Source organism: Loxodonta africana, chromosome 16 (assembly GCF_030014295.1).
Source record: "Loxodonta africana isolate mLoxAfr1 chromosome 16, mLoxAfr1.hap2, whole genome shotgun sequence".
In the NCBI taxonomy this organism is placed as follows: domain Eukaryota; kingdom Metazoa; phylum Chordata; class Mammalia; order Proboscidea; family Elephantidae; genus Loxodonta; species Loxodonta africana.
Genome location: NC_087357.1, coordinates 56,892,464 through 56,920,205, shown reverse-complemented (window position 1 = coordinate 56,920,205; position 27,742 = coordinate 56,892,464). Strand labels below are relative to the sequence as shown.

The following is a 27,742-nucleotide window of genomic DNA, read 5'->3' as shown; positions in this document are numbered from 1 at the left end:
TTGGCAGTTGTTCAAAAAGTTAAACATAGAGTTACCATTCTTGTTGTTAGGTGCTATTGAGTGGGTTCCAACTCATAGCTGCCCCATGTCCCATAAAAGGAAATACTGCCTGGTCCTGCGCTATCCTCACAATTGTTGCTGTTTCAGCCCATTGTTGCAGCCACTGTGTCAATCCATCTTGTTGAGGGTCTTGCTCTTTTTTTTGCTGATCCTCTACTTTACCAAGCACGATGTTCCACTTCAGGGACTGGTCTTTCCTGATAACATGTCCAAAGCATATAAGACAGAGTATCTCCATCCTCGCTTCTAAGGAACATTCTGGCTGTACTTCTTTCAAGACGTAAGTGTTCTTTCCACTTCTAGGTGTATACCCCAAAGAAATGGAAACAAGTACTCAAACAAAACTTTGTGCATGAATGTTCATAGCAGCGCTATTCACAACAGCTAAAAGTTGGAAACAACCCAGATGTCCCTCAACTGATGAATGGATAAACAAAATGTGGTATATCCATACAAAGGAATATTGTTCAGCCATAAAAAGGAATGAAGTAATGAAATATACAACAACATGGATGAACCTTGTAAACATTATGCTAAATGAAAGAAGCCTGTCAGAAAAGCTCACTTATTGTTTAATTCCATTTATATGAAATATTCAGAATAGGTAAATCCATAGAGAGATAAATAGTTAAATCCATAGAGAAATATTAGTGGTTGACAGAGGATGAGACTAGCAGGGGGAATGGGGAGTGACTACTTAGTGGGTATGGAGTTTCCATATGTGGTTATCAAAGTGTCCTGGAAGTATATAGAGGTGATGGTTGCACAATGTGGTGAATGTACAAAATGGTTATTTTATGTTATGTGGAAAAAAAACAACCCACTGTTGTCGATTCTGACTAATAGCAACCCTATTGGGCAGAGTAGGACTGTCTCACAGAGTTTTCAAGGAGTGTCTGGTGGATTTGAACTGCTGACCTTTTGATTAGCAGCCGCAGCACTTAACCACTACGCCACCAGGGTTTCCAAGTTTACTTCAATTAACAAAATACTTTGTGAGAAAAAAAGAATTTTTATCTTTATATTAAGGGCAGTGTGTAAAAGAGTAGTGACAAGATCAATGTTTAGGAAATGGTTCGGGGAGGTTAGAGAGGAAGTGGACATACCAGCACGGAAGCTATAATTGTCCAGGTAGTCCAGATGAGAGATGATGGTGGCTTGGCCTAAGGCGGTGGTGGTAGTGCAGATGGAAGGGAGAGGACAGAAGCAAATGCTATTGGACTTGGTAATAAATTAGCTATCGGACTTGAGGGGGAGGAAAGTGTTAGATGACTCTCAGATAACTTTCATGTATAATAGGTTTGATGGTGGTCCTCTTCACTGAGGCAGAGAACACTGAGACAGTCCGCTAAGGAGGTGGGTATTATAAGTTCTGGACCTGATGATTATAAGTTTGAGACATCCGAGTAGAGAGATAGACAGTTGGCTTCATCTGGAAAGGTTTTGGCTGGAAGTAGAAATTGGCTCATAGATGGTAATTGAAGCAACTGGAGTGGATGAAATTGCCTGAGGAAACGGTATGGAGTAATAGGAGGGTTTAGGCTGGATCTTGAGGAACGTTTCCTAGTGGATCAGTAAGAAAAGGATGAACTGGGGAGGAGAAGCTCAAGAGAGTAGGAAAACTAAGACTGTGGTTCCTCTTCTGAAACAATTTTTACTCTAATTGGGCAAAGGATGCATATATTGAAGTAGCTTGCTTGTTTAGATCACTTTCCAGGCAGGTTTGTAAATGGTTCAAGCAGTACCTTTAAAGATCATGTGTAGTCTCTGTGTCATCATGTTCCAGATGGTGTCATCCATATTATTATGACAAATGCTTGCTTCATAAGTTTGAGGGGTTAAAGTGCTTAGCTTCTGTGCCTGACACATAGTGCTCAGCCAATGGGGGCATAGTTGCTACTGCCTAAGGGCAATCAGCTAGCAGCTAGTTAAAACCCAGATCTTTCTGCTGGCTGCCTTCACTTTACCAAACTGCTCAAGTAGATGAGGTGTTATTTGAGAGATTACAGCGCATACAAATAGTGAGTAATGGAAGTGGCCTTGTTAACAGAGTTGAGTGTTTGAACACCATTCCTTAGGAATTCTACCTGGAAAGAAACTTAACACTGATGTAGTAATTCAGCTCAGAGATCACCGTTTTAGGATTTGAAGCTATTTAGTTATATTTGCCTACATTTTTGGAAAAAAAAAAAAAAAAGTATATCTTTTACACTATTTCTTCTGTTAGGTTTCTATTTTTTTAAGTAAAAAATGAGGTTATGGGGTTCTAAAGAAAATAAACATCAACTTTTAGGAGTACTCTCAGGGATACGAATCAAATATATACAGTACAACATGTTATAATAGCTGAACAAGCTCAATTGTTGAATTTGTAGGAAGAACCCTTTGGATTATCTTGGTCTCATTTATTAGAGCATATTAGAAAAATATGCTCTTTTTTTGGTTCTGGGTATTAGAAAAACGCTCTAAGAAGAGAATAAAGATTTCTTTTGTGTGTGATATACCAGGAGGGAATCTTCCATTTTGTGGTAAATTATCTTTGTAAGTCTGATGTTGTACCTAATTAGAAAATATCACCTGTAGAAAAGAAAAATTCCCAAAGTTCTCTGCTTTCATCTGCTAATTTAGTTATAGTTAAAATTTTTATATAAATCTAAAATCCTGAGCTAAAATACTGCTTTTTCACAAATTATCAGCCTCTGTGGTTTGACCCTATCCTCAGGCCAAGACAAATATCTTAACCCTTAGTTGGCTTTGCTGTTTGAATTCCAGTCCACCTCTGAAGGGAAGGCCACTGCAGGACCCTACAGGCTGACTCAACACGTTTTAGATTTCCAGCAACGTGGGGACACTAAAGTTTTCTTTAGAAAAGTTGTGCCTCACTGGGTTGTTCGGGATTGTGGAGTCAAAAAATCTAGGGAGAAGTTCTTTTAAATTTCATTACAGAAGTTTTGTGTTTCTCTATTGAGAAGTGTTCTTATTTTGAAATTATATGGTGATGGTGGTGGTGGTGATGGTGGTGGCAGTGGTGGCAATGGTGGTAGTGGTGGTATTGATCATGGTGGTGGTTGTGGTATTGATGGTGATGGTGGTGCTGGTGGTGGTGATGGTGGTAGTGGTGGTGGTGGTAATGGTGGCATTGATGATGATAGTGGTGGTGGTGGTATTGATGATGGTGATGGTAATACTGATGGTGGTGATGGTGGTGGTGGTGATGGTGGTGATGATGGTGGTGGTGGTGGTGTTGATGATGGTGGTGGTGGTGCCAGTGGTAATGGGAATGGTGGTGGTGATTGGCAGCACTGTACTCTCATCAGTGCTGAGGGCCATAATTGGGCTTTAAGAAGTATAGACTGCCTTTCCCATTGCATGGGCCTGGGCTAAAGTGCAGAGTTGTGCTGGAGTTGGCAGAGTATACTGACTGGCCTTCTTTTCTTTGCCCTCTCCAGAAGCATATATTTGATACAGATGTAAGTGGGCAGCTTTCTTATTATTGTTTTGGGTGGATGGAGGCAAGAGGATTAGAAGGAATTTTTCAGTGTGACCCAATTTTTGTGTTTAGGCCAGCTTCCATCTAGGATTATACATGGTTCAAGCAATATCTGTAAAGATCTTAAAAAGAAGGGAATTTGACTCTTAAAAAGACCAGACTTAATGGTCTGACTGAGACTAGAAGGACCCCAGTGGTCATGGCCCCCAGACCTTCTGTTGGCCCAGGATAGGAACCATTCCCAAAGCCAACTCTTTAGGCAGAGATTGGACTGGACAATGGGATGGAGAGGGATGCTGGTGAGGAGTGAGCTTCTTGGATCAGGTGGACACTTGAGACTATGTTGGCATCTCCTGCCTGGAGGGCAGATGAGAGGGTAGAGGGGGTTAGAAGCTGGTGAAATGGACATGAAAAGAGAGAGTGGCTGTCTCATTAGGGGTAGAGTAATTGGGAGTATGTAGCAAGGTGTGTATATAAGTTTTTGTGTGACAGACTGACTTGATTTGTAAACTTTCACTTAAAGCACAATAAAAATTAAAAAGAAAAAAAAGACGGGAATTTGAGACAGTCTAGCTACTGTTCCATTTCTCTTCTTTTTGTTAATTTTCTCTTATCTGTCTCTACCTCTCCCTTTCCTCTTCACCATTCTAATATTGTACCTATGTTATGATTTCTGCTTTACTGAAATCATCTCCAGGCTGTGTGTTAGTTTTATCCCCTTCTTTTTAAGATTCCATTACATTGCATGTCCCCCTAAATGCATAGACTCTCTACTTGTTTATTATTATCTCCCCAACACAGTACTAGGTGCATAGTAGGCATTCAGATGGTTATTAAATTAAAGCACCTGTCATGCTCGATGTAGCCCTGGTGGTACAGTGGTTAAGAGCTCGGCTGCTAAACAAAATGTTGGCAGATCAAATTCACCAGCTGCTCCTTGGAAACCCTATGGGCCAGTTCTATTCTGTCCTATAGGGTCACTATGAGTAGGAATGAACTCAATGGCAACAGTTTTTTTTTTTTTAAATCATGCTTGAGACCAACAGTTCTCACGCTTGCTCTGGGGGTTGATCTAATGGGTTAAGAATAATTTTCCTAGAAGATAATGTAAATATATTACATGTAGGCTGTTCTCTGCATCTCAATAATATATACTGTATTTTTAAAAAACTGTATTTCTCCTTTCTTCCATTAATTTTTGCTACTTGTTTATTTGTCTTACTATCTGGTATCACTCATCAACAAGAAACCCTGGTGGTGCAGTGTTAATTTCTCCTCTGCTAACCAAAAGATTGGCAGTTTGAACCCACCAGCTGCTCTGCAGAAGAAAGATGTGACGATCTGCTCCTGTAAAGATTGCAGCCTTGGAAACCCTATGGGACAGTTCTACTCTGTCCTATAGGGTCATTAAGAGTCGGAATAGCCTGGATAGCAATTTTTTTTTTTTTTTAAGACACTCATGAACAGGCAGCTGGCACCAAAGTCCTAGAGAAATTTGTGTTTAAAAAGTGTAAACTGGTAAATACTCTTTCCAGTAAGAAACACAATGCTCCCATTTTTTCTGGTACTACCAGACCTCTGCAGAAGTGTAGTTTGAGAACCCCTTGAAGGTTACGAAGAAATTAAGAGCCAGTCAAAGTTTTACATGTTACTGAGTAACAAACAAAAACAAACAAACAAAAAAAACATTGCCATCAAGTCGATCCCAACACATAGCAACCCTATAGACAGAGTATAACTGCCCCACAGGGTTCCCAAGCAGCAGCTGGTGGATTCAAACTACTGACCTTTTGGCTAGCAGCTGTAGCAGTTAACCACTGCACCACCAGGGCTCCATCAGGTAGGATGGGTTAATCCCTGTCCCCAAGAGTCCTTGCGCCCCAGCCCATACCTGTGGATTCAGTTCTGAGTCCTTTTGCCCATATTTGGGGAAAGAGCTACTTTGTATTTTTTGAAGCCTGGAAATCACAGTTTGTGGTACAGGGGATTGATGGAGATAAGATAGGTACATCAACAATATTCTTCTTCTCTTTCTTCTCACTTGAACTATCCATGAACTCAGGGTTGGGAGCCTCTTACATGCAATGAGAAATGCTGGTGGTTTGTGCAGGCTTGGTAGACATCGGTAGCCCAGTCCATCAGTTTGACCTCACAATTTTCTTATTTTACCGTTTTCTTGCTTTTCTCATTAAAAGTAAATTGCTTGCCTGTGGACTGAAAGAAGTTTGCATTCTTAAGAATATTTTGAAGAAGTTGGGCTTGTGGCGTTTAGAAGTGTGTCTCATGGCATTTAAAAATGATTAATCTTGTTGACCATTTAGAAGATACATATGCTTTCTTCAAGATTCAAATTGAGGCAGACTAATAAGTGTAAATAATTATGTCCCCAAATAAAACTTTTTATAAATGACCTAACACTGACTAAACCTTTTCTTCATTAAGATAGCTGGCATTTTTACAAAGATAATAACTATAATTTAGTATGTTTATTATTATAATAGCATGCAAACTGCTGGAGAAAAATTTGAATGTTATGTAATAGATATCTTTGGACAAGTCATGATTTGGAGCTAAGCATCGAAACTGGGATTTTTTTTTTTAAGTTAAATTAAAAAAAAAGATTTAGAGTAAATTAGGCCTTGTTTTAAGTCCCCACTCTCCCTTTTTTTTCCTTTTCAGAACTAACTATGCAGTGGCAAAACCCAGCTAGTTTCACATCACAGCAATTACTGTAATATTTATTATGTTAGTTGAGATAGGATGGGATTTCCAAACAACACATTTGTTCACATTCATTCACAGATCACATTCATTCATTTAAAATACATTTACAGGTAGTCCCTGACTTATGACATATTAGAGTTGTTACAAACCCACACTTACAAACATATGGGTTTTTTTTGTGCATCTAGTAATGGAGCCCTGGTAGCACAGTGGTTAAGAGCTTGGCTGCTGTCCAAAAGGTCAGCAGTTGGAATCCACTAGCTGCTCCTTGGAAGCCCTGTGGAGCAGATCTGCTCTAACCTATAGGGTCATTATGAGTCGGAATTGACTCAACAGCAATGGGTTTGGTTTATCATTAGGAATATGTGCTACATACACTGTTGCAGCATGTAATTTGCTGATGTTGTCATCTTCAGATGTTATGACTGACTGTTCAAAACACTGCTGTATAGCAGGCAATAATGAAAACTAAAAACATATATATGTATAAAAATTTTTTTTTTTTTTTATATATATAAAAGAGGTATTGGACTTATGTCTGAACTGACTGATGATGTAGTTGTTGAAATAGAATCCGCTCGTAAGTCGGGGTCTACCTGTACTAATTTGTGCCAGGTACTGAATATTTAGCAGTGTAGGACATAATAACTGCTTTCTTGGAGCTTACATTTTAGTGTACAAAGCACAAATAAGCGGATATATTTCAGATGGTGAGAAGTGAAAGAGGAAAATGTACAGGACGGTGTGATAGAGCACGAGAGGGGGCTGCTTCTAGTTAGAGTGGTCAGAAGGTTATTGGGGGAGGTGACATGGGAGCCGAGCTGATGTGCCAATGATGAGAAGAGTCAGTTGTATGATAATCTGGGGAAGAGTAATCTGGGCTCAGGGACTAGCAAGTGCAAAGGCATGAACCGGGAACAAACACTATTTGTTCAGGGAACAGAGAGAAGGCCAAGGAGGCTGGAGTGGGGTAAACAAGGGTAAGAGTGGGAGGAGGTGGGGCCAGAAAAGCAGGCTGAGTTCAAATGCTGTGAAGTGTTACAGGCCATTATAAGGAGTTTGGGTTTTATCCTACAGGCGGTGGGATACCACTGTGGGTTTTTAATAGGGGTCTGGCCAGATTTGTAGCCACTGGCTTCAAATGTACATTGTTGAAAGGCTTCTTTTAAGTGGAAATAATTTTCCTTTGTGTTTTATAGAATAGACCAGAGGGCTGCCATCTGGTCAAAGGATGCTTTGGAAACTCGGCAGGACTTAAATGAGGTAGGTGCATTCGTTGCTGGTTGTATGAACTTGAATTAGCTGATCATAAAATGTATTCTTTTTTCACAGTACTAGGAATTCTTTCTGATTAAAACTTTAAGTATTTTTGCTCTTAAGTGAACTTGCCAGGCTTGTAGTTCTTTGTTCAATTGGTAATGTTTTTCCTTACTCTGTGGGAAGCACATTAAAAATATTATTTGCAAGACTGCTCACCACATCTTGGCCTGAAACCAAGTCCAGCAGTCATTTCATTATACTCTTTCAACTTTGCTTCAGGATTGTATAACGATGTCCGTGACAGTGAACATTTGTGCAGTTTTCTCTTAATTTTATTTTATCAGCATCTAGCCCTCTCTATTTTTTTTCTAATGGCTTTTGCAGCCTCAAACATAATCAGGCTTACTGTTTATCCACTGAGCATGATAGAGTTTGGTGTTTGCAATCAGGTCTTCTTAGTGTACTTTGAAACACAAAGCCATAATTCCCAATCCAAGTGGTTTCCCACCAAACTGGACTTCATACTGCTAATTAGCTTGTCCTAGATTTTCTTTGAAATATATAAATTAATTATACTGTTGGAGACCAGTCTAATATAATTACAATCCATGTTGTTATGAATGTCTTGATTTAAGATATTGGTTTAGAATACCCTGTCTAGTTTCCTTTCCCCTCATTATATAATTAAGGAAAAGAGGGTGATATGTCTGATTAGGATCATAGCAAAGAGAATGATAAAACTTGATGTCCAGATGACTGGAAGAGGCATGATGGGCTTTAGGCAAATTGTTTATTTGATATTTTCAGGATACACCCCTCTACCACCTCCCACCAAAGAATTTAACTGAATTTAGGTGATTTTATTTTCATTTTTTACTCTAGAACTTGGCAGAAACCAATATCCAAAGGTGAACCAGCTGCCTGGTGAAACCAAGTTAAATAACTAAAGTTATAAAAAAAAATGTCCTAAAGATAACATCATAAAATGCTGCTTGTTATTTGTGCGTAGAGACAGCCTTCAGATTTCAGCCTCACTCGTGGTAACAAGAGTGAAACAGCTTAAGAGAAAAGAGGCAAGAGCCTGAATCAGTGAACACAGCTGTCTGCCTCACGTGAACAAGCAAAATACTATTTGCAAAGAAGCCGTGGTTTATTTTGACATTAGTGACTAGAAAAATGAGGTGATTACAAGAGTCAACTCGTAATGTTTCGAGTATTTGGGAGAAATCCCGATTTGTGAGCTGGTAACAGATGAGAATGCCGAGATTACTATTCCTAAATTACTATTGCAAAAATCACTATTTGAAAACCTGCTTTTCTGTATTCTTTCACTATATCGTGTTTGTAAAGTACACGGACTGTGCCAGCTCACTGTTCTGGGCACCGAGAGTGCTGAATGGAGACGTGCATCTGAAAGAGTAGGCAGCGCCATTTGTTAAAGGTGCCCTTTTGCATGAAAAGTTGGCACTGCTGACTCAGCCTGTTTGTATGGACTGTGAGTATGCGCTCAAGGTGTTTTTGTCCCAGTTCCGAGAGTAAACTGTCTGTGCAGATTCATCTTCTTTCATGCTGTTTCCGTTGTGACCAAAACTGGGGAAACTGGAAGAGACCTTGGAGAAATGAAGGGGGTACGGGGGCAGGCAGCATAATGGGGCAAAGGCCATGCAGCGAGAGCCATGTTCAAACTCATCAATGGAGAGGTCCTATAGAGTGGGTACATATTTAACTGGGTTTCTGCCAGCATTTCATAAACTTGTTGACCACCAAAATCTTTTATGGAATAACCCCCTGATAATAGTTCATTCGGTACCAGAGCACTGTGGGACACGATGGGAAATACTGCTTTAATATGTTTAACTGCAATAGAAAATGCATACAGAAAAGTGCAAAAATTGCAAGTGTGCGGCTGGATGAATTCTTACAAAGTGTGTAACCAGTAATTAGATCAAGAAAGAGAATGTTACCAGTACCCTAGATGTCCTTCAGTAATTCCTTCCAGTCACTACTCCTCTGTAAAAATCATTGCTCTTCAGACTGACATAAATGTGTTTTGCCTGTTTTGGAGGTTTTTTAGAAATGGGCTGTATGTACTTTTTTGTGTCTGGTTCAATTTGTTCAATATTATCTTTGCAAGATTCATCCATGTTTTGGCACGTAGTTGTGGTTTTCATTCTCCTTGCTGTAACTGTATCTCATTGTATGGTTTTTTTCTAGCATTTAACTATTATGATCAGTTGTTTTAAGGATTGTAATTTTTTTTTTTTTAAACTATGAGCTTTTTTCTTGCCTCTTTGTACAGCTGACTTTTAATAGGAGCATTCTTTGCATCTCAAACAAAAACGTTTAAGTTATCATTTCTTGTTATATTAGCTCTCTACATTGACCTCTATCCCTTTATTTATTTGTTCCCCAACCATTTATTTCTCTAAAAGAACACACCAGTTCTATATCTTCTGTCTTTCTTCCACTCCCACTTGGAAGACTAACATCAAAAACATTTTCTTGAGCCTCATGAGAGGCCTAATCCACAGTATTTTCCAGGCTTCGCATGGATCCTGACATTGTGTGTAAACAATAACAATTATAAGAAGCTGCATAAGTGTTCCATATTTTCCCCAACTTTCACATCTGGTATTTCACTTCTACTATTTGCACTTCTTAATTCTACTTTCTTTGCCACAGACAGGTGAGCTCAGCTATAGTTGGGGTCCAGAACTGGTACTCAACCCAAGGTCTTTGTGCATAGAGACAACCCAAGGTCTCATATGACCAGTATAGTGATACATGATGTGACATATCTATCTATGAGTGTCTCTGTGTGTATGTTCCCCATACTTCTCCAGGAGCTGCAGAATCTTTTCACTTCTTGCTTCCAATTGATATATCGATCTGGTCCCTGCCAATCTCAGTTTTCCTCCACTGGTCTAGGGCTCCCATTTTTAACCTTGAGTCTCTTGATAGGAATTGCATCTCCATTCTGTATTTTTTGGTGACTCTGGGACTATGCAGTATGTGTTTGTATCTGAAAAACTGATTAAACCTCCCTCCTGCCATTTATCAGAGCTGAGTCTACCTCTATAAGACACCAAGAGATTTTATTTGGTAGACTCTTCTGCATCCTGATTGGAATAAAGTCTAGACTTGAGATCTATCAATGTTCCCTCGCCTTAATTCTTAGTCTTAATTATTTCTCTATGTCTATATATTTGATAAAAGTTCAATAGATCAAAAAAGCACTTGAAGGATAAAAGGAGGAAGAACTGTGGTTTTCTCTCTTTACGTCCTAGCAGACCCAACTCCTGGGTTCAGTTCCAATTAAGAAAAATAATAGATGTATAAAGAAAACTGATGGATCTCCCCTTCCCTGAGCAAATATGGCATATTGGACCCCACACTACTTTTCCAGCTCCTAGGCAGTATCACAGAGAGCATTATATCAGCTTCTTTTAGTGTTTTATATGTAAACTTGGGACAGGATGCTCAATCTGGGAGTCCTTTTAGTTTTAACACTCATTAATTCTGTTCGTTTTCATTTTCCCAGTGCTTGTAGAATTTAGTCATACGTTCCCACGAAGGAGGGGTTGAGACAAATTGTCCCAGTGTTACTTAGGGGTAAGATATCTTTAAGGCCAACCATCTGAAGGCCTGCTTTGGAGAATAAATAGTGACTAGTGCTACAAAAGAGACACATGTGCTTAGTGTAGTTATTAATCACCCTTACACCAGGGAGAGAGGCCACGTTATCTTAAGGGAAGAATTGAGGACAACCCAGGCTCTGAAACAGCACAGTCATCCTCAGGAGCCGGCTGAAGCCCTGAGTCATTTGGAGCTTTCTTTCTGGCCTGCCATTTTATTCTTGCCCAGTCCAGCTTTTATGTCATCACTCTACAGAAAGAGTGGTCACTTCAAAAAATGTTCATGGTCTCTGTGCTAAAGAAAATGTTTTATTTCCTTATCTGAGAGACACTTTGATGGCATTCTGTATTTAACTTCTGGGTAAAGCAAGTGTCAGCTGCGTAAATAAAAGTCTGTTTCTGTTCCACCTTTTACCTGGAATTCAAAGGTCCCAGAGGTAAGGTGGAGCCCTGGTGGTGCAGTGGTTAAGAGCTCGGCTGCTAACCAAAAAGTCGGCAGTTGAAATCCACCAGCTGCTCCTCAGAAACCCTATGGGGGCAGTTCTACCCTGTCCTATAGGGTTGCTATGAGTTGGAATCAATTTGTCAACAATGGCTTTGGGTTTTTTTGTTTGTTTTTTAACTAACTTTTATTGAGCTTCAAGTGAACGTTTATAAATCAAGTCAGACTGTCACATATAAGTTTATATACACCTTACTCCGTTCTGCCACTTGCTCTCCCCCTAATGAGCCAGCCCTTCCAGTCTCTCCTTTCGTGACATTTTTGCCAGCGTTCAACTCCCTCTATCCTCCCATCCCTCCTCCAGAGAGGAGGTGCCAACACAGTCTCAAGTGTCCACCTGATATAATTAGCTCACTCTTCATCAGCATCTCTCTCCTACCCACTGTCCAGTCCCTTTCATGTCTGCTGAGTTGTCTTCGGGAATGGTTCCTGTTCTGGGCCAACAGAAGGTTTGGGGACCATGACTGCCGGGATTCCTCTAGTCTCAGTCAGACCATTAAGTATGGTCTTTTTGTGAGAATTTGGGGTCTGCATCCCACTGACCTCCTGCTCCCTCAGGGGTTCTCTATTGTGCTCCCTGTCAGGGCAGTCATCGGTTGTGGCCGGACACCATCTAGTTCTTCTGGTCTCAGGATGATATAAGTCTCTGGTTCACGTGGCCCTTTCTGTCTCTTGGGCTTATAGTTATCGTGTGAGCTTGGTGATCTTCATTCTCCTTTGATCCAGATGGGTTGAGACCAATTGATGCATCTTAGATGGCCACTTGTTAGCATTTAAGACCCCAGACACCACATTTCAAAGTGGGATGCAGAATGTTTTCATAATAGAATTATTTTGCCAATTGACTTAGAAGTCTCCTTAAGCCATAGTCCCCAAACCCCCACCCTTGCTCCGCTGACCTTTGAAGTATTCAGTTTATCCCGGAAACTTCTTTGCTTTTGGTCCAGTCCAGTCCAGTTGAGCTGACCTTCCATGTATTGAGTATTGTCCTTCCCTTCACCTAAAGCAGTTCTTATCTACTAACTAATCAGTAAAAAACCATCTTCCTCCCTCCCTTCCTCCCCCCCTCGTAACCACAAAAGTGTGTGTTCTTTTCAGTTTATACTATTTCTCAAGATCTTATAATAGTGGTCTTATACAATATTTGTCCTTTTGCCTCTGACTAATTTCGCTCAGCATAATGCCTTCCAGGTTCCTCCAGGTTATGAAATGTTTCACAGATTCGTCACTGTTCTTTATCGATGCATAGTATTCTTTTTTTCTTTTTTTTAAGAGCTAAGCCACAAGTCAATTGGCTTTGAGGCTTACTGGCTATGAAACTGTCTTGTGCTGTCATGGACCAACTCTACAGTTTACTTTTTCCAGGGCTAAGGAGCCAGTTTATAGATCTTAAAACAAACAAACAAAATAAAACCAAAATCTTGCCATGGATTAGTGGTTTTACCTAAGAGAGATGTGTCAAGCACAAAGAAGCAGATGCTCAATCTTAGAATGGGTGCCCTAGTCTTTTGCCCACTAGTAAGTCATGCAACTCTAATGGTGAGGATTTCAAGGTGGCTAAGACTTATGAAGTCACTAGGGGAAATGTTTCTAGGCAGGTATACTGGCCTTTCAGTGTCCCCAGAGTCAAACTGAAGACAGCTACCTGCCTCCCCCACATATAATTTCCACTGGGTAAGAGGTCTAAGTGGAATGATTGACTGTAAGAACATAGAGGATCTAGAACCTTAATATCATTAAGGTGACCAACAAGTTCAGTTGTAGGGCAAGAATGGGAGAGATGAACAGGACAGGAGGTTGTGTTTAGGTCTGAAATTTTCAAAATTTATGGAAACCTGCTGATACGGCCAGCCAAAGTGGAAACGGCATTAGAATCCAAGGGGCCAAGGAATTATGGGGCCAGATTTCAGCATGGTTATCAGCCTGGACACTGAAATAACTGAATGTGGAAGGGACCACTGATGGAGAGGAAGAAAGCAACCAGCCAGAAGTCAGTGAGTCACATACACCCAGGTCATGGAATTGGAGAAGATGATGGCGTTATCTTCTGTAGAGGAGAAAAAATTGATAGACTCAGCAGTGAAGATCAAAACAGTATAGTAGTCCATCCTTTCCACCCTGCTGCCCCCTTCCTAACTCTGAGAAGTCAAGAGTAGGAAAAAGAAATGGTTTCCAAAGGTGGAGAAAATTCTAGCCACATTGTTTCTTCATGAGGAAAGTTGGCACAGTCAAACTGGCTATGCCATTTCACTTGGTAACCAATAAAACCTAGTATATCTGAAAGAGGCAAACACAGTTCTCTGATACCATACTGTTCTCCTTTTTTTTCAGTGTTTAAGCAAGAGGACAAATGAATCTCTTTAATGAAAAGATATTATTGCAAATCTATACTGAGTACTCCACTATGGGTTCTCTTTGAGTGTATAGAATAGGGTCGAAACATGTTAGGTGTCATATGACCCTTAGAGATGTGTCCTAAATCTGTGATTGCTTTGAGGTTTAGTTTTAACTCTATCATAATAACTGGGAGAACTTTGAAATGTGATGTCTGGGGTCTTAAATGCTAACAAGCGGCCATCTAAGATGCATCAATTGGTCTCAATCCACCTGGAGCAAAGGAGAATGAAGAACACCAAGGTCACACAACAACTAAGAGCCCAAGAGACAGAAAGGACCACATGAACCAGAGACCTACATCATCCTGGGACCAGAAGAACTAGTTGGTGCCCGGCCACAATTGATGACTGCCCTGACAGGGAGCACAATAGAGAACCCCTGAGGGAGCAGGAGATCAGTGGGATGCAGACCCCAAATTCTCATAAAAAGACCATACTTAATGGTCTGACTGAGACTAGAGGAATCCCGGCAGTCATGGTCCCCAAACCTTCTGTTGGCACAGGACAGGAACCATCCCTGAAGACAACTCATCAGACATGAAAGGGACTGGACAGAGGGTAGGAGAGAGATGCTGATGAAGAGTGAGCTAATTATATCAGGTGGACACTTGAGACTGTGTTGGCATCTCCTGTCTGGAGGGGGGATGGGAGGATAGAGAGAGTTGGAAGCTGGCAAAATTGTCACGAAAGGAGAGACTGGAAGGGCTGACTCATTAGGGGGAGAGCAAGTGGGAGTAAGGAGTAAGATGTATATAAACTTATATGTGACAAACTGACTTGATTTGTAAACGTTCACTTGAAGCTCAATAAAAGTTAATAAAAAAATAAAAATAACTGGGAGATTTCTGGATTTTTACTTTTCTTGATTGGTAGAGAGCCAGAGTAAAGGAAAATGCGCAGAGTGAGACTGGATTCAGTCTCATGCTGTGGTATGTTCTGACTGAAGTTCTATCAGAAGGGGATAAAACTCTTAGGAATACCATGGGAACTTTCAGTAAGGGTCTATGTTACAATCAACAAATGTAATAAATTATTAGCATGGAACAAATCCTCAATAATCACCTAATACCAGGACAAGAAGTTAAACCTTGGACCTTTAACCACAGTCTTGTTCTACCACAGGGACACCTATTTTTGTTTAGCTGGGTGTGAAAAAGATCATCTATCCACCTGAAGTTGATATGAAAAATTCATCTTTTCTTTACATGCTGCTGGTACCCTTCATCTGTTGAATTATGGTAGTCATAATAGCTCAACATAGCCTGAACATTAAAGATATCTTCCTCTTTTAAAGTCTATGAAGAAGCCTGAGATTAATTACTTAATTTTAGTAAAAGCAAAACAGTTTGCAGTGTATATGATATATCTGTGTCCATATGTGTCTGTGTGTGGAGGGTTTGATTGTTGTTTCATTGCCATCCATAGTTTAGCATATAGATCTTTTGGTATCGATCATATCAGACCTCAAGATGGTATTTACTGTTTTGTTCAAGATGCATTTCTCCCTCAAAATTGTTTTAATTTTGAGAAAATGGTCTAGTAAGAGGCCTGTTTAGACTTTTGATACTTCTGATTTGGTCAAATAGTATTTCTGTAAGAACAGGTATTGAGAGTATTTCTCTGTTCAAATGTAAACCCAGTACATAGGGTTGGGCCTTAGTTCAGAATTGATGATGATGATTTTTTTTTTTTTAAGTATCTGGGAATCTTTCCTTGTGACTGAAAATAAATTCAACCTGGCTTTAATAATATCAAGAATTTATCGGCTCATACTGATGAAAGTTTAGGATAGGAATAGACTTCATGCCTGGGTAGACCCAGGGATTACAAACTTGTCACGTGTTTCCATCTATTTCCATCTCTTGGCTCTGCTTTCCTATTTTGGCTTCATCTTTAGGTACACCCCTCTCCAGGGACACATCATTTTCATATCTAGTAATTGCAGTGTGTTTTAGTTTTGGTGGTTCAGTGATAGAATTCTCACCTTCCATGTGAGAGACCTGGGTTCGATTCCTGGCCAATGCACCTCAAGCACAGCCACCACCTGTCAGTGGAGGCTTGTTTGTTGCTGAAAAGGTGTCAGGGGAGCTTCCAAACTAAGAAAGAATAGAAGAAAGGCCTGATGACCTAATTCTGAAAATCAGCCAATGAAAACCCTATGAATCAAAATGGTCTGATCCGTAATTGATCATGGACCCAGTAGCACTTCCTTCTGTTGTACACGGGGTTGCTGTAAGTTATGGCTAACCTGATGGCAACCAACAACAACTTTAGTTTTCTATTACTGTGCCAAATTATCAGAAATTTAGCAACTTCAAACAATACCCATTTAGTAGCTCATAGTAGGTAGGTCAGAGACCTGGGTGGGCTTGATGAGGTTCTCTACTGCAGGTCTTTTAAAGCTAAAATCAAAGTATCGCCAGGCTGGGCGCCTATCTGGAGGCTCTGGGGAAGAATTGCTTCCAAGTTCATTTAGGTTTTTAGCTGAATTCAGTTCTTTGCAGTTGTAGGGCTGGGGTCTCCATTTCCTTGTTGACTAACAGCTGAGGGGTGCTCTTAGATTCCAGAGGCTGGCTCTATTTCCTGAAATGTAGCCCTCTTCATCTCTGAACCAGCAACAGCATGCCAAATCCTTCTTGTGCCTTGAATCTCTCACTCTTCCTTTTCTGCTACAAGCTGAGAATACTCTGCTTTTAAAGTCCTCACTGATTGGGTCAGGCTGTCTGGGTCTCTGATTTGGGACTTTAATTTTATCTGCATAATCCCTTCACAACAGTATCTGGATTAGTGTTTGATTCAATTACCAGGAGATGGGAATCTTGGGGGCTGTCTTTAGAATTCTGCCTATCACGCAGTGGAAAAGTCCTTCTTTCTAGTTCTAAAAAGCCTGATACTTGGTGCTCATTTATTTGGCTTGGATCACGTGCTCATTCCTAAACCAGGCGCTATGACCTTGGGGCTTGGAATAAGCTGATGGCCAGATGTGGGCCATATTTCCAATTGTGGATCTGGGAGTGCTTTTATCAGAAGATGGGAAGTGGATGCTGGGTTGGATAATATTGGTCTCTGTAAATACGGTCTGCAAGGTAATTCCCCTGTCTGCTAGACCACTGTAGAAGGCCCTGGCATTTTTCTGGTATGATTTTCTAAATTGATATAAAAGACTGTGTTCATCACCAAGGTTTCTTACAAGAAAAGCTTTATGTTTACTCAGCTAGAATGATGTCCCATGATTTATTGATTTATTTATTTATAACAAATTTGTTGTCTGTGTCATTGAGTATGTACCATAGCCAACATGGTCATGATGTGAATCTTAGTTTTCATTCTCAGTTGAATTAACTGCACACCAAAGAAACTCTCAGAGCCACTTTGAGGCTTGGATTATTCTCTCCCATTGTTCATAAGCAACCATCCACCAGGGCTTCTTGTTTCCAAAGCCTGTAGCCCTCACCCTCAAGGGAGTTCTTAGAGCAGTATTGGTAGAAAAGATGGAAACCAGGCCAGCAGCTCATATTCTTCCTTGTTGGTGGATTAACTTGGAGAAACTTCAGAGGTGTTGGGCTGAGCGGAGAAGTTGTGGCAAGACTTACCATGAGCTGACCCACTTGTGTTTGCCTTTAGCTGCTTTGCCTTCCCTGTCCTCCACATTCCACTAGATCTTTATCCCGTTGGCCCGTGTTCTTTATCTCTGGCATGTCATCCCTGTCCTTTTTCTTATTTCTCACTCTTTGATTTATTCTTCTTTACTCTACTAATTCCTTTCACTCTCATGGATGGCTTGGTGGACCTTATCTAGTACTGTGCCTCCCAAATGTCAGCTTGTGTTGTAGTTGTTATTGCTTTGTAGGCAAAGGAGAAAAATAAGAACAATGTAGTGAGTTTTTTCATAAAGCTAAAGTCTTTGAATAACTCTTTAATTTATAAATTGTTCTTTAAATTTTTCATTTGGTGATAAAATGATGGGGAATGGGATTTTTCATTTTTCTACATGCTCTCACTTGGCAAAATATAAAGTCAACAGCCTTCATATATATATATATATCTCCCACTCAACTTTGAAAAAATATTACTGCTATTCCTAAGACCACAATTTTGCTTGGAAGCTGTGACCTTTTGATATTTTTTCTAAGGAGTAATTCTTTATTTCAACAGTAGTTGAGAATCTAATATATACCCAGCTCCAGAATTAGTGCTGGGGTGGGGGTAGAGGGGCTGCAGTAGAAGAATAAACTCCATGATCCTCCCTTTCTATATAGGGGTTGAAGATTTATAGGGGCACACATCAACTCCTGACTTCATATCCTGGATTCTGGCCTTCCTTGTATTGTTATCTTTTGCCCTTTTTAGACACGGCTGGTTTTCTTAAGGGTATAAAATTCAGGTTTTAAGGCAGACAAAGGCTGCATTTTTTTGTTTTATAACAAAAGACTTGTATCTGAGGAAATGGCAAATATTTTCCAGTGTGATCCGCCACCTTTAAAGGCATAGGTAGGTCATTTATTTTATACGGCATGTGATTTTATGATTCCTGGTGTGAAAGTTATTAAGTTCTAATATTTATTGAATTTCAGAAACTGAAGGGCTTAAGGTAGTGTCATCAGAAAAGATTAAGGGCCTGGGCCCAGCACAGTTGGGTGGTTGGCCCAGGGACACCGAATGAGTCCGTAGTAGATTTGGGACTAGAAGTTCTATTGTACCTGCATCTTACTCAAGTTTAGTTTTTAATTAGAATATTTTTCAGGGCTAAAAGAAATCAGAACAAAAATAGCCACAAAGAAATAAGCATAGATTTGTTGACCTCAGCCCTCAGAATGTAATTGATGTTCTTAGGAAAATGATTAGTTGAGGGTTTATCCACCTTAGTACCTGTGCTTATGGATGGCTTAAAAAATAGTGACAACAAAGAGAAGGCCTTGAAGCCCATTCTGTGAGTTGTAAATGAGACCTTCTATTTTTTAGAAAATCAGTGTCTTCTCTAGAGAAGACCAGAGTCTTAAAGTGTGTTTATAAAGCTGTCTTATTCTCTCCCAGATCTTTTTTTTTTTTTTTTTATCTTAAAAAGTGAACGTAACAAGGATATCACAATTAGGTGAAGACTGCCTCTCCCAACATGACATCATTTGGCTGAAAGGAAATTTGTTTTGGGTTATTATGTGCTGTGGCTGGATTTGAAAGAGTCCTTGTTTAAAAAGAGTGCTGATAGAATCAGAATAGGTCCTGGATCCTCTTATCAATAGAGAGATCCTTGAAGTGAATAGTTTGTTCTTTAAATTGAATTTCTCCATCAGGGAGTGCAGGAAAGCAAGGTCTGACCATCCAGAGGTGACAGAAATAGTGGTGGGCTTTTGCTGTTAGGTGCCTTTGAGTGGGTTCTGACTCATAGCGACCCTCTGTACAACAGAACAAAACACTGCCCCATCCTGCACCATCCTCATAATTGTTGCTGTGTTTGAGTCCATCATCGCAGCCCCCGTGTTAATCCATCTCATTGAGGGTCTTCCTCTCTTTCACTGACCCTTTAATTTACCAGATCTGATATTCTTCTCCAAGGACTTATCTTTCCTGATACCATGTCCAAAGTATGTGAGATGAAGTCTCGCCATCTTTGCTTCTAATGAGCATTCTGACTGTACTTCTTCTAAGACAGACTTATTCATTCTTCTGGCAGTCTATGGTATATTCAATATTCTTTGCAACACCATAATTCAAAGATATCAATCCTCCAGTCTCACTTATTCATTGTTCAGCTTTCAGATGCATATGAGGTGATTGAAAATACCAAAATATCATGGTTTGGCTCAGGCATGCCTTAGTTGTTATCAAAGTGACACCTTTCCTTTTAACCCTATAAAGAGGTCTTTTGCAGCAGGGTTTACCCAATGCAATATGTCATTTGATTTCTTGAACTGCTGCTTCTATGGGTGTTGATTGTGGATCCAAGTAAAATGAAATCCTTGATAACTTCAATCTTTTCTCCATTTATCATGATGTTGCTTATTGGTCCAGTTGTGAGGACTTTTGTTTTCTTTATGTTGAAGTGTAATCTATACTGAAGGCTGTAGTCTTTGATCTTCATCAGTAAGTGCTTCAAGTCTTCTTTACTTTCAGCAAGCAAGGTTGTGTCATCTGCATATCGCAGGTTGTTAATGAGTCTTTCTCCAATCCTGATGCTGAGTTCTTCGTATAGTCCACCGTCTTGGATTATTTGCTCAGCATACAAATTGAATAAGTATGGTGAAAGGATACAACCCTGGCACACACCTTTCCAGAACACAGTACCCCCTTGTTCTGTTTGAACAACTGCCTCTTGGTAGAGTACAGATTCCCCATAAGCACAATTAAGTGTTCTGGAATTCTCATTCTTCACAATGTTATCCATAATTTGTTATGATCCACACAGTCAAATGCCTTTGTATAGTCAATAAAGCACAGGTAAACATCCTTCTCATGTTCTCTGCTTTCAACCGGGATCCATCTGACATCACCAATGATATCCCTTGTTCCACATCTTCTTAATCCAGCTTGACTTTCTGGCAGTTTCCTGTCTATGCATGGCTGCAACTACTTTTGAACGATCTTCAGCGAAATTTTGCTTGCTTGTGATATTGTTGGATAATTTCCTCATTGTTGGATCACTTTTCTTTGTGTGGGGTGGGCTGAGCTGAGGTAAACCATTCTTCAGTTAGACTTCGCCACAAAGCATGCTGGGACATAGCAACACAGTCTCCAGAGGGATCAACCAAAAACCCCAGGTCCTCAGGGGCCTGGTGAATTTGGCTTTATTCTTGTAGCCATCAGTGTTGAAAGAAGTCCCAACTCTTTTAGCAAGAACATCCAGAGTACAGCAACAGGAGTTTAGGAGGCAACACTGGCATGATTCTAAGCACTTCAGCCCCTTTATGCTTCTTGTGTGGGTGTCCAGCTCTCAAGGGCAAACTGAAGCAAAAGGCTAATGAGGGTGTCAGAGGGCTGTGGCCCAGGGCAGCTGGAGCCATGAAGGAAACCATGGTGGACTTTTAGAGTGGGTCAGGGCCCCAGGGAATAGACCCTTGTTTCTCAAAGTGTGGACATTGGATTTCCTGCAATTAAAATGACCCCACCAGGGATTGTTGGGGGTAAATTGGAATTTTGGGGGTTGGGGCCTGCTGGGAGTACACATCTTTAACAGACTTCTTACTCCCCCAGTGATTCTTAAGCTTATTAAAGTTTCTGCAGGGGGCTTGAAATATGGGTAGCCAGAGGGCATCCTCAAGCATGCTGCCTAAAGAGCCTATAAAAACTAATATACAACGACAGCCTTGAATTGATCAATTACTGTGCTCCAGATTGTGCTAGTATGCAATAGTGAACAATTGAGCCATGGTTCCAGCCTTCATGGAGCTAGAAAAAGCTGATACACAAGTAGACAAAGAAAATCACGTATTGTAGTGAGTGTGAAGAAAGAAACAAACACAATGCTAAGAGAGACATAAAGGGAGCCCTGCTTAGATAAGGTAATCAGAACTAACTCAAGACTTTTTGATGGAACTTAGACTGTAGTAATAACTACAGCTAAATAGAGTCTGGGAGGTGGTGTGGGGGCAGGCGAATGAGCATATGTAAAGGAAGGGTATTATATGTGTGCATGTGGAGAGAGGGTGAATATTTTCAGGGAACGTGGATACTAAAGGAAGAAGAGTGGTAAGTGAACATGGGGATGTTTGGGAACGCAGTTTTATCCCCAGTTTTGAGCAGATTTCTCATTTGATTTGCTATATAACACCATAGAGCATGTATCTGCAGTTCTTGGATAGATAAAGGGTGGGGAGGGGCATCAAATCCTTTATAGAAACTAAGAGCAAGCGGCCCCTGCTCTGCAGCTGGTACATTGCAGATGACACCACCTTAAAATAGCATTTACCAATCCAGCCTGTGTAGGTGTTCTCTGTTCCAACCCAAGGAAAGTGGGACCTGGGTAATTGTAGAGGAGGGAAAATGAGTAGAGCATTTTCTAAAACAAGTAGCATATTGTCTGTTATGTAAAAGAGAAAAATTAGCTTTAGTAAACTACGGCTAGGTTTTCCAGACTTCCCTCAGCTTCTTTCGTAGCCAGAAAGAAGAGTTGGGAAAGCAGAGATAGTTGTTCTTTAGAGGACCCATTAGCCCTTACTCCTTTTTCCTGCAGATCCATTCACAGAGACTTTGGAAAAAATGCTAGCATCCTGGCCCCAAAAGAAGAGCTGGAGGGCAGCCTGGCAGGGAGCAGAAGTCTTTGGGAGAGGAGGGCTGGACTGAAGTAGCACTAGGACCACATTTCTTTCCTTCTTCATCTTCCTGTAGTGGAAAACCATGGTCTTACATTAAAGGTCAGTAAGTCCGGCATGATTGAATAGTGAAGCAGCTGGTTAGCCACTCTCTCCAGGGCCTTACGTTTCTTTCCTCCGTAGCCCTATAACAATAATAACTGTCATTATTTTCCTGATTTATTTACTTATTTGCTAGCTGTCTCTCCACTAGACTGGACGCCCCATGAGGAAGGGGCCCATATGTGTCTAGTGTAGCTATCTGTGAATTCATAACTACGTCTGAGCATCTGAAGGTTTGTGTATGATATTACTTCTGCATGGGAGTATGAGCCCAGGTGTGTGGTATGGGCTGTTTGTGGCCTTTTGGGGGTGGGAAGGTCTCTACAAGGGTCAGCCCTGATAGGACAGGCTTGATGTCACTTGTCTTCTACTAGAAGGACATATATATAACAGTGGCACAAATTGCTCATAGGTAAGTCCCCATCCCCCACTCTGCCCTACCTGGGCTCCGTCCAGTTCCAGCTTGGTCATCAGGAGAGGTATCCCTTCATATCACCCACACAGGGTAATACTTTACTGTTTACAGGTGCCCTTTACTGCTGAACATCAGGTTGTCCTCAGGCCACAGGTCGGTGCAGAGTGGGGAAGTGCAGAGTTTCTTCCACTCTGTGTGCTTTTCCTCAATTTACAGTTTTTTGTTCTCCCTTCTACTTGGAGGTCTTCTTTTCTTTCCAGACCATCATCCTCTCTCTTCTGTTGCATTTCCCACTCCTCCTTTTCTTCTCCGTTCCTTGAAGCTTAGTTCTATCTAGCATCTCAGAGGAGAGTAAATCAGCAATGCCAATCGACCTCCTTTGGCTCTTGGAATTTTGTTTCTGCTTCAGTATGACAAGTGAGAGAGAAGATGGGAAAGGAAGATGGATGAGAACAATCTGATTAATACTTCTAGTAGTACTTCTAGTACTGATTAATACTCCCCGTGGGAGTCCAGCAGCCTCTGAATATGAACTACAGAATACTCTGTGCAGTGAACTGTTATTTCATTTTCTTTGCTATTTGTCTGTCTTTTGTAAACACTTGGTTCAGTTCCTCAAACCTATCCAAGCACCCACTTGGTACCAGATTCTGTGCATCAACCCTCAGTCTATTTGTACTGGCTTTTCTCTCCTTAAAAGTTGGAAGGGAACTCAGAATTATCTAGCTTGAGGTCCTTGCTGGGCAGGTGCAGAAAGTGAGTCCCTGGGAGGTAAAGCGATGAGCCAAGGTCTCAGAGCTTGTGTACAGCTTGGCTTCACCGCAGGACCTGAGCTCTTCCCAGCGGCCTCCAGGTTGACTAGAGATAAGAGACATTACAAATAACCTCAGTGTCCAGTCCTTGGGTGTTTTCCATGTGCTGATGCTGTGCAAAGTGCTTGCCATGACTTCTCTCTTTTAATTCTTAGAGTAGCCCTGTAAAGCAGTTGTCATTGTTACTGTGATTATCCTCACTTTTTACAGATAAGGAAATTAAGGTTTGAAATAGCCAAGGTACTTGCCTAAAGTCAGACACGTAGTGCGTAGCTGAGCTGACATTCCCTTCTGGGTCTTGTATGAACCTGAAGACTGTGCCCAATTCTGCTTCACAGAATAAACAGGGTGCATATGAATTTTCAGAGAGGCTGCTGGTACCAGGTCTTCCCTCTGAATACAGAGACCCAAACTCGCTGCCGTTGAGTCAATTCCAACTCATAGCGACTCCAGAGGACAGAGTAGAACTGCTCCATAGGGTTTCCAAGGGGCTCTTGGTAAATGCGAACTACTGGCCTTTTGGTTAGCAGCTGTAGCTTTTAATAACTATACACCAGGGTTTCTGAATGAAGAGAGGGACTGGCATTATTAATTTTCAGAGTCATTTTGCTCTTTTTGAGAAGTCACTCTGATTTCCAAGGTGGTGGCACAGTGGTTAATGTGCTTGACTGCCAACTAAAAAGTTGGCAGTTCAAACCCACCAGCCGCTCTGCAGGAGAGTGATGTGACAGTCTGCTTCTGCAAAGGTTTACAGCTTGGAAACCCTATGGGGGCAGTTCTACTCTATCTTACAGGGTCACTATGAGTTGGAATCAACTAAACAGCAGTTGCTTTAGTTTTTGTTTTCTTCTAGTAGGAAACTTCCCTGGAGTCCTGTTTGCCTCTCAGCTGTTTGACTGCTAAACCCTTCCAGGAACTTGGTGCCCTTGCTCCTTCCACAACTCCTGTTGACAACCTCAGGCTCCCATTTCCATACTCAGCTGCTGGGAAAACATCCCTGGAAAGGAAAGAAGGCTGTAAAAAATGGCCTGGTATCTTGCAGGTGCCTCAGCTGAGCTGTTGACTCTCAGGTAGCAGCCCCTGAACACAGAGGGGTTTGTACCAGATCTAGCCCCAGCTCTGAGCATGGTACAGGAGGGATCCTGAGCTGCTTAGGCTGCTGCTGCTTTCAAAGTTGACAAGAGACAACAGATTTAAGATGTCCCTCAGTGGGCAGCTTTTAAAACATTGATGTAGGTTCATAGTTACTCACATTAATAGAACAGATAAGGTTAGGTGGTTGGATATTGTGTGGAGAGGAGCAGTGAGGTGTGAGGAGATGTTGAGGGGGTGGGTATTTATATGAGGTAAGGTGTGAGTCTATTTATAGGGTAGGGATAGGAGTGTGTGTGGGGTCGGGTAGGGGTATAGTGTGGAGTAGGGTGTTAGGGTGGGGGTTTGTTGTGAGAGCATGTATATGGGGTTGGAGGGTATGAAGGTATGGGGGGTAGGGTGTGAGGGTGTGTGGGGGGTAGGGTGTGAGGGTATGGGGAGTAGGGTATGAGAGTCTGTGGGGGGTAGGGTGAGAGCGTGTGGGGATAGGGTGTGAGAGTGTGTGGGGGGTGTCGGGGTAGGTTATGAGGTTGTGTGTGTGGGAGTAGAGTGTAAGGGAGTGGGTGTGAGGGTATGTGTGTGGTAGGGTGTGTGAGGTGTAAGGTGTAAGAATGTGAGGGGTAGGTTGTGAGGGTGTGTGTGGTAGGGTGTATAGGGTATAAGGTGTGAGAGTGTGGGGTGTAAGGTGTAAGGATGTGGGGGGTAGGTTGTGAGGGTGTGGGGGGTGGGTGTGAGGGTGTGTGTGGTAGGATGTGTGGGGTGTAAGGTATGAGAGTGTAAGGGTATGGGGGAGTAGGTTATGAGGGTGTGTGCGGGTGGGTGTGAGGGTGTGTGTATGGTAGGGTGTGTGGGGTGTAAGGTGTGACGGTGTGTGGGGTGTAAGGGTATAGGGGAGTGGGTTGTGAGGGTATGTGGGGGTAGGTGTGAGGGCGTGTGTGTGGTAGGGTGTGTGGGGTGTAGGGTGTAAGGGTGTGTGGCGGGTAAGTTGTGAGGGTGGGGGAGGTGGATGTGAGGGTATGTGTGTGGTAGGGTGTGTGGGGTATAAGGTGTGAGGATGTGTGGGAGGGGTAGGGTGTGAGGATTTCAGGGATAAGATATGTGGAGCACAGATTGTGAATAGGAGTGTGTGTGTGTTGGGGGTCATAGTAAGGAAAGGACCCATGGCTCCGCTCCAGGTGACTGCTCCTCCCGGAGCTGGGTAGGTGGAGCAACTGCTGAGACCTGCAGTGCTTCTCCCTTGCATGGCAGCTGTGCTGGCCAGAGACTCAGGCGTGACTCACTTTCACCTGGTCAGGGGAATTAATTTACTGGGCGTCTGCATCACGGCAGGATGTGTGCGTCAGTCTGTATGACTTTGCTTTTATTACGAACCATAGGAGAGATTTTAAGGGAAAAGTGAAGGGGACGGGTGGGAGGTTGTGCTGGGGGCTATGAAAGATAAATCGCTTCTTCCTCCGTGGCTCAGCCACAATAAGGGACCAAGGTTGTCTCTCCTGACTCTGCTTTGATAAGAGGCAGCTGCAGTCATACTATGTGAGAGAAGGAACTTTAGAAGACACACCCCCCAGATGCAGATAAGGCCCGCCCCCCGAAGCCCCTCCCAGATGCCGGGCGCCCTCTGCAGCAGTAACTCTTTATGCACTGCGGTCTGCTGCAGGCTTTGCAGTGGAAGGACGACAGCTTTTATGAATGGTTGCCTGGGAGGGGCCTAATGTCATCTGCTCCTGATATCAGCACAATGAATGAAACACTTGCAAAGCGTAAAGCCTCAAGCACCTGGGAAACAGAAACCTTCTCAAATTAGTTCAAGTGCAGCATCTCTTGCTGACGAAATCGCCAGTCCCATGTGTCACAGACAATCCATATACCTTAGGATTTAAATGAGGCAGACTCTGAGGCTGCATGTGGAATAAAGCCTATCTGATTCGGAGACAAGCAGCTCTTTTCCCTGCAGCAGCTGTGGCCGCGACCCTCTTCCTGCCTGGCCCTGGACAAAGGTGCTCTCCCAGAAGCTGAGGAGCCACAGCCGGGTTTTAGGCATCTACTGAGCTAGCCCAATGTTCTGCTTTTGCTGGCAGAATTCCTTGCTAAAGCTCCAAGCCCTTGAATCTGATCTGTGCTCTGCATTTTTGATAAATCAGGAAGAAGCTGCTCAGGTGCCTGGAGTCAAGGACCCAGCCACAGCGTCAACCCAGAGCTTGCCTGCCGAAACCGCGGATTCTGCAGGTAAGAGGCAGGGCTGGGGGATGTCCTCGTTTGTACTCTCAAGGTAGTTCAGCCTGTTGTTGCTTCATCCTGAACTTGGCTCCCTGTGGGAAACGGTACCTGGTGCAACATGAAAGCTGAAAAGGTGCTTCTGAGTTACCCAGGAGTAGCTGAGCCAGAGCAGGGGGAATGAGGATATGCTGTAAGGTAGAACCTTCTTCTCCAGCTAGGGACCAAGAGTCAGGCTTATGTAAATGGGATTCAGGTGGAAAGCACTCACCCCAACTTGTAGCCTTCATTTTCCTGTTTGGTAATTATGTGTCAACTGAGTGTGTGCTTATTTGCTATCACTGGACCTACTTGCGCTGTCTTGAAACTCCTGGTATCTTTGAGGTTGTGTGGGGATGGAGATGTTTAAACGTTGCTACTTCCTTTCTTCTATTAACTGCTTGTAAGATGACCCATCAACACAGGGAGAGTGGAGGTAAATGGGGTAGCTTACTGTTATCCCATATTGTCTTGTCTGGTTTTTTTTTTTTAGCTTTAATTTGTGTCAAAAAGTCTCAGAATTAGGTCTCATTTGTAAGTTTCTCCAGTTTTAATCCCAGGATTGGTAGGTTGACTATCAAGCAGAAGGCAAACACTCCTCAGAAGACTTAGATAGGAAAGAGGTACTAATTCAAGTGAGTAGAAATGAGAGCACTGCTTAAATTTTCTAACTCAAATGGGTCAGACGTTTGCAGGCTGGTTTCTGGATGGATGATAGAAATAGGCTTAGGTGAGCTTGCTTCATGAGATGTCCT

The 27,742-nt window shown here is 41.9% G+C and overlaps 1 protein-coding gene across 5 annotated transcripts in view; it reads left to right on the top strand.

The window, feature by feature from the left end:
• Positions 1-27,742, top strand: part of FAM13C (family with sequence similarity 13 member C) — a 160,263-nt gene that overhangs the window by 84,118 nt on the left and 48,403 nt on the right. For all 5 annotated transcript variants that reach the window (XM_010589140.3, XM_010589138.3, XM_023546974.2 and 2 more), the window contains 2 exons: positions 7,474-7,537; positions 26,876-26,960. In XM_010589140.3, the coding sequence (XP_010587442.1) occupies positions 7,474-7,537; positions 26,876-26,960 (149 nt within the window). The remainder of the gene's footprint in view (positions 1-7,473; positions 7,538-26,875; positions 26,961-27,742) is intronic.